Genomic DNA, 7,558 nt, shown 5'->3' with positions numbered 1-7,558 from the left:
AGCCGGAGGTGGTTCCCTGGTGATGCGCGCCGGCTGCAGCAAAGCAGCTCCTGGCGCTTTCCCTCTGCACCACCAAGTCTGGGTTGGTTTGTTTTTTTGCAAGCGGGGCGCTGGAGGAAAAGTGGGGCGTTGCTATTATTATTATTATTTGCAAAGGCGTCTTCTGCACCTGGAGAGAGAAGTAAGTGAACGGCTGCCTCCCTCCCTCCCTCGCTTGCTTGCTCTCTTGCTCGCCTCCCCGTTTTGCGCAATGGTAACGCGCGCGTGCAGTGCGGAAGGCTCCTCTGCTGGGTTTTGCAAGCGGGAGGGGAAATTTCTCCCAGGGAAATGGGCGCAGGGTGGCCCCATCCGGTCCTTCGGGTTTGGGGAGCTTCCTCGGCTCAGAATCTCCGTGCGGACCCCTCTTTTTGACCCTTCTTTCTTCGTAGAGTTGGAAAGGGACCCGACGGGTCATCTAGACCAACCCCGCGCAATGCAGGGATCGCAGCTGAATTCATGGAGGTTAGGTGCGGTTCTGCTAGCCATGTTTAGCGGCAGTATATCCCTGAGTGCTTGATGCTGGGTGGCAAATGACGGAAGAGGGCAGTTGCCCTGTTGCCCCCACTTTGTGGTCTTTCCTGAGGGGTCTGGCAGGGAAAGCAACCATCGATCTTTGGGTTAATGCAGCTGCGCTCTTCCTATGTTGTCTTCTAGCTGCTTAAGATGCACTCTGCACATGCTCAGTGCTGCTCTTTTTTTCCTGGAGGATGACTTAGAATCGTAGAGACGGAAGGGACCCAAAGGGCCACCAAACCCAACGCCCTGCAATGCAAGAACGTCATCTCTTTCAAGGCCGAGATGTGGTTTTGGGAACTGATTTTGGAGCACCATTCTTGATTTTTTGTTCCGGTCACTCGTTCTTTTCCCTGGGGGTGCCGCCCTCTTGTGAACTAAGTAACCGCATGGTCAGGTTTTGGCGAGGCAGGTGAGTCTGCAGAGGGAATAGCAAGTGTGGAAAGATGGAGGAATGTTCCTGCAGCAGAACAAACCCTTGGCGAAAACAAAAAAGTTGTCAGGCTTATTGACATGATGCAAGAAGAGGTCCAGGGGGAGTGCCAGTGGTGAGGCTGCCTCGTTGCTAACTCAGACTGAAATTTATGCTCTCTCCATTCTGTCACCACCACGTACTTCTGTAATAAGAACGGCTGCAGAATTAGAGCAATCAGAGAAGTGCAGTTGCGGTGCAGTAAATAGATGCATTTATTTATTACGTTCTGCCATTTCTTTTAAGGAGCGCACAGTATTGTGCAAGGTTCTCCAGCCTAGTGTAGTGGTTAGAATGTCAGACTAGGACCTGGGAGACGGGTTCAAATCCCCACGCAGTCTTGAAGCTCCCTGGGCGTGCCCTTGGGCCAGTCTCTGTCTAACCTACCTGGCAGGCTAGTTGTGAATTGGGCATGTCGCCTTGAGCAAATTTGAGGAAAGACAGGGTGTCGATGCAATAAGAAATAGATGCGCACCTGTACGTTTTATCCTTGCAATAATCTCGTGGGTTGGTTGGGCAGAGAGTGATGTGATTGGCAGTGAGCTATGTGACAAGAGTGGGGATTTGAACCCAGGGCTCTCTGGGATGCTAACCACTGTACAAACACCAGCTGTAAGTCAAGTCTCCTGCGAGGGGGCTGGATTAGATGGGCCATTGGTCTGATCAAGCAGTGGCATGGTTTAGGGGATCGGGGAGGTCCTGGGGGCCATGGCCCTGGGTTCAAAATTCTGAGGGGGTGCAACCAGGTGCCCCCGGGCAGGCGCTAGCTTTTGGGGGACCCTCGCTCTACCCTGGCAAAGGCAGCAGAGCAGCCCAAGCCCACAGTGGGCAACCCAGCGCAGCCCGGCCCAGCACTCTTCTTCGTGAGTGTCAGGATGAGTCTCCCACCAAGGGCTGCGTTGGCTGGCCAGGCTCCACCCTGCGTGGGTGGGTGGGTTGTGTGACATGGCCCCGCTTGGCTCAGAGTGGTGGGTACCTTCTGGTGTCATCGGTGTCTTGCCTGCCCCGGGCACCAGCAACCCACGCTATGCCACTCTTCTTAAGTTCACTGGGCGTCTTCTAGCTTGGAGCTGCAGTCCCAAACATCTGGAGAGCACCAACAAAAAGAAGCCACCACACTTTGAACTTATTGACTGTCTTGGCATAGGTGTTATGGCTGTTATTAAGATGACTTGGGCGCTTTCATGAAGGCTAGGTCTGCCATTGACTATTGGCCATATTGACTAAAATTGTGTTTCTGTAAATAGGGGCCTCAGTATACCTGTCATTACTTGGCACAAGCTGGGTAAGAGAGAGAGAGAGGGACTGAGACTGGCCATTTCCATTATACCTGACTTGTAGGCTTCTCTGAGTCATTTGACTGCACACTGCCGGAGACATAAATCTGGGAGCGGTAGGACTTTGACCCGATTCAGCATGACGGTTATGGTATTTCTGAGATCTGGTACTCAGCTTTATACTGAACAAAATACTCGCCCTCTTTTTTATGATGCATACTTTCTCTTTGCCAGACGTGTATTATAATTATGGTATAAAATCCATTCATTTCAAGTTGTGCAAGTGTTCCATATTCACTCCTTTTCATTTCTTGTGTTTGTGGAATCCGCAGAGATTTCTTCCAGGTCTGTTTGATGAAAGAAAATGATGGTTTTGTGAGGCAAAGCAAATTGATTGTTCAGAAATGGCAGTAATAAAAACGTGTGATCATATGCAGACTTGCTTGGGAGGGAAAAGCCCACCACCGTGGGACTTTACTACTACTACTACTACTACTACTACTACTTCTACTACTACTACTTCTTCTTCTTCTTCTTCTTCTTCTTCTTCTTCTTCTTCTTCTTCTTCTTCTTCTTCCTCCTCCTCCTCCTCTCCTCCTCCTCCTCCTCCTCCTTCTTCTTGTATTTGTACCTTGTCCATCTGACTGGGTTGCCCCAGCCACTCTGGGCAGCTCCCAACAAAATATTTAAAACATCAAACATTAAAAGCTTCCCTAAACAGGCCTGCCTTCACATGTCTTCTAAAAGTTTGGTAGTTATTTTTCTCTTTGACATCTGGTGGGAGGGTGTTCCACAGGGCAGGTGCCACTACCGAGAATGCCCTCTGCCTGGTTCCCTGTAACCTCACCTCTCACATTGAGGGAACCACCAGAAGGCCCTCGGAGCTGGACCTCAGTGTCCAGGCTGAACGATGTGGGTGGAGATGCTCCTTCAGGTATACAGGGCCAATGCCATTAATCAGAAAATATGCACAGGATTGTTGATCTTCAGTTTTTGATTCAAATTATAACCTTCCTTCTAGGCACTGGTGGAGGAAGAGGAGTGCGAGGGGAGCGCACTGCCCCCAGCAGTGCGATCCCGGTGGGGTGCCATCATGGGTGCCCCACCGCACTGGGCACCCCGCCATGGCAGGTGCGTGCCACGCCCCCGGGATGCGCACCAGCCCCGCCCCCGCCTGCTCTCCCCTCCCCCCCTGGTGCCGGAGCATGAAGCTCCATCACTGCTTCTAGGATGCAAAGGAGGAAATGGATCTAGCGTGAATTCTTTGTCTCAGAGTTATGATATGAAATCAGTTTTATTTTAATTTATTGTCCGTATATTACAATTATATCCTGCCCTTTCTCCCAAAGGAAACGGGTGTCATTTTGCGTATTATGAAAGAGTCTGCCTTTTGCAAAACCTTATTGTGTGAAGACTGCTGATTTTTTAAAATTAAAATCCTTAATACAAGTTGGCAGTAGTCAAGGAATGCAATGGGAACGAAGTTGTACAGAATGTGAAGTAAAACATTCTGAAAGCATAGGATGATCTGTCTTGAGTTAAGGTTGGAGACAATGCATCCTGTGGTTCTAAAATAGTACGTTTCCGAGCACAATTCAAAGTGTTGGTGTTGACCTTTAAAGACCTAAATAGGCTTGGCCCAGTAGACCTGAAGCAGCGTCTCCACCCCTATCGTTCTGCCCGGACGCTGAAGTCCAGCTCTGAAGGCCTTCTGGCGGTTCCCTCACTGCGAGAAGCAAAGCTACAGGGAACCAGGCAGAGGGCCTTCTCGGTAGTGGCACCCACCCTGTGGAACGCCCTCCCACCAGATGTCAAAGAGATAAACAACTACCTGACATTTAGAAGACATCAGGGAAGTTTTTAATGTGTGACATTTTAATGTATTTTTAATCTTTGTTGGAAGCTGCCCAGAATAAATTGTTGTTGTTGTTGTTGTTGTTGTTGTTGTTGTTGTTGTTGTTGTTGTTGTTGTTGTTGTTGTTATGTTGACTCGGGGCTGAAGTCAAATGGATGTGTTAACAGCATAAGATATTTGGCACCAGCTTGGCTGCAGGAGTTGCCGGAAGGAGGCGTACAAGGCGCCATTCAACTGTCTTACAGACTGCACTCTGAATTTGTGCAGCAGTTCCTCCTGAGTTTTTTCTTCTCCCAGAGATATCCCACAAGGCAGCAGAGGTTTAGGGCCAGAGTTTTCCTTATTAAAGATGGGCTCCCTTCCCAGGTTGACAAGCCCTTCACTTCCCTCAACACCACAGGCAGAAATTGCCTTCTTGATTGTTGGACCGACCCAACCACTATTGTTCTTGCCTGCTCAATCCTCTGGAGCTTGTCTTTGCTTGCAAGGGAAACCCCTAACTCATGGGTAGGCAAACGAAGGCCCGGGGGCCTGATCCGGCCCAATCACCTTCTAAATCCGGCTTGCGGACGGTCCGGGAATCAGCATGTTTTTACATTAGAATGTGTCCTTTTACAGTGGTACCTCGGGTTAAGAACTTAATTCGTTCTGGAGGTCCGTTCTTAACCTGAAACTATTCTTAACCTGGAGATTTACAGAAGATTGGCGTAAATTTACAGACTATTTGAAAAGCAATTGTGATGATTCGATTACATTGATAGGTTTGCAGGAAGTTTTGTAAGGGGAATAATTTGAATTATTGCTTTATTGAATGAAAAGGTTGATGTTTGTTATGATAATTTAAGGCAATATGAATCTAAGAAATGCAGGAGAAATTATAAAAATGGGAGATCATCAGAGAGGCTGATGGAAGTCCAAAAGATTCTATAAGAGGTGAAAATTTGTGAAATGTATGACAATTTAAATGTTTTAAAATGAATAATATATATATATATATATATATATATATATATATATATATATATATATATGCAGGTTTTGGTGTTTTCGGGTATCTTCCCGTGTAAGAGTTGGGGTGTCTAGGCGACGTTTCGACGAGGTCTCACTCGTCATCTTCAGGCTGGTGCTTTCGGCTTCTTGTTACTAGAACAGAGCAGGATCTCAGTGTTTGAGTTCCTATAAATACTGTTGAGGGGGTGTGGTGTATAGCCTCCAACGTTCTGGGCAGAGAGGAAGTTCCCAGGTTATTGTGCCTTTTCTTCTTTTGTTCGTTAATTACTTGAGGGATATCTTGAGTGATTTCTTGAGTGATATTCTGAGTACCACTTAGGAGGGTCATTAGGTGTGGATTAGTTGCTAAAGCTTTCGTGTCTTGACCTCTTGAGCTTGTGAAGAGTTTTTTTGAGTTTTTCTGAGAAGAGTTTTTCTGAGAAGATGGCTGTACTGCACTTAGTTGTGCTCTGGCTTGGCTTCGTGTATAGGGGCGAGCTGTGGTTTTGTGCCCTGTGCCAGCCAGATCTGTGTAGGGATTGCAGGGGGGTGCAGCATCCGGAGGTGCCACTATGGTTTGGCTACTGGATGGTATCTGTAATTTATCTGTGGAGAGGGTCTGGGTTTGGGTCTGGTGTGGTTGATTGGAGATGGCGTTCTGTGTGCCTCTGGTTCTGGTGTCGGTTTTTGTGGGGAGGGCTAATTTCCAGATGTCTGGCAGGCGGGACGTGTCAAGACGTGTTCAATGAAGATGACGAGTGAGACCTCGTCGAAACGTCGCCTAGACACCCCAACTCTTACACGGGAAGATACCCGAAGACACCAAAACCTGCATTCCTGTACCCGTGAAAATCTACGAAAGCAAATATCTCACCTCTACGGGGAGGAAACCTTCCAGCTGACAAGAACCTACGAGAATGAAGATGACGAGTGAGACCTCGTCGAAACGTCGCCTAGACACCCCAACTCTTACACGGGAAGATACCCGAAGACACCAAAACCTGCATTCCTGTACCCGTGAAAATCTACGAAAGCAAATATCTCACCTCTACGGGGAGGAAACCTTCCAGCTGACAAGAACCTACGAGAATGAAGATGACGAGTGAGACCTCGTCGAAACGTCGCCTAGACACCCCAACTCTTACACGGGAAGATACCCGAAGACACCAAAACCTGCATTCCTGTACCCGTGAAAATCTACGAAAGCAAATATCTCACCTCTACGGGGAGGAAACCTTCCAGCTGACAAGAACCTACGAGAATGAAGATGACGAGTGAGACCTCGTCGAAACGTCGCCTAGACACCCCAACTCTTACACGGGAAGATACCCGAAGACACCAAAACCTGCATTCCTGTACCCGTGAAAATCTACGAAAGCATATATATATATATATATATATATATATTGAAAGAAACTATTATTAACCTGAGGTACCACTTTAGCTAATGGGTCCTCCTGCTGCCCCCGCGCAATTTCTGTTCTCATCCTTAAGCAAAGTTCTTAACCTGAGGTACTATTTCTGGGTTAGCGGAGTCTGTAACCTGAAGCGTCTGTAACCCGAGGTACCACTGTATTCAAAATGCATCTCTGGGTTATTTGTGGGGCCTGCCTGGTGTTTTTACATGAGTAGAATGTGTGCTTTTATTTAAAATGCATCTCTGGGTTATTTGTGGGGCATAGGAATTTGTTCATTTTTTTCTTCAAAATATAGTCCGGCCCCCCCACAAGGTCTGAGGGACAGTGGACCACCCCCCTGCTGAAAAAGTTTGCTGACCCCTGCCCTAACTCAATGAGGGTTTGAGACCTGCTTTAGCTGGCCAGTCGAAGCCATTCCAGAGTGTGGCTGCTGTCTCATACTGGCAGCTTTTAGGAGCCACAGGTGAGAGCTGTGTGCAAGGTGAGGACCAAAGGTGGACAAACTACCCAGAAGGAGCAAAATATGTTCCCCACCAGAGGTACTACCCTTCCCCTAACAACCCATACAGTGGTGCCCCGCAAGACGAATGCCTCGCAAGACGGAAAACTCGCTAGACGAAAGAGTTTTCCGTTTTGGAGGTGCTTCGCAAAACGAATTTCCTATGGGCTTGCTTCGCAAGACGACAATGTCTTGCGAGTTCCTGCTGGTTTTTTTTCCCCTCCCCCCCTTTTTCTAAGCCGCTAAGCCGCTTATCAGCTGATCCGATCAGCGGATAAGCCGCTAAAAGCCGCTAATAGCGCTAATCCGCCAATCCGTCAATGGGCTTGCTTCGCAAGACGAAAAAACCGCTAGACGAAGAGAATCACAGAACAGATTCTTTTCGTCTTGCGAGGCACCACTGTACTAGGGTATTGAGAGAGAGAAAATTAATAAAGGTTTTTCTTTTCTTGGCAAGGATAGGTAATGAAGAGAAAGCTTTGTGCATCATTTTGC

General features: G+C 47.9%; 1 protein-coding gene across 7 annotated transcripts in view; it reads left to right on the top strand.

Moving 5' to 3' along the window:
* The window catches only part of USP35 (ubiquitin specific peptidase 35), a gene marked incomplete at its 5' end in the record, with an annotated part of 49,908 nt that overhangs the window by 14,129 nt on the left and 28,221 nt on the right, over positions 1–7,558 (top strand). The window contains 2 exons of one of the 7 annotated variants that reach the window (XM_081197325.1): positions 118–181; positions 694–964. The exons of 2 other annotated variants lie outside the window; for them this stretch is intronic. Coding sequence is in view for 2 of the 5 variants with exons in the window: in XM_081197319.1 (XP_081053445.1) it covers positions 23–181 (159 nt within the window). Of the gene's footprint in view, positions 1–5; positions 182–573; positions 965–2,271; positions 2,418–7,558 lie in introns of those variants that run through there. 4 more of the 7 variants (XM_081197324.1, XM_081197320.1, XM_081197319.1 and 1 more) reach the window with 4 other exon arrangements.

The sequence above is a fragment of the Podarcis bocagei genome (assembly GCF_964188305.1).
Source record: "Podarcis bocagei genome assembly, chromosome: 6".
NCBI classification, from domain to species: Eukaryota; Metazoa; Chordata; class Lepidosauria; order Squamata; family Lacertidae; genus Podarcis; species Podarcis bocagei.
Note: the sequence above shows the minus strand (reverse complement) of the source record. Positions and strands in the feature narration are given on the sequence as shown.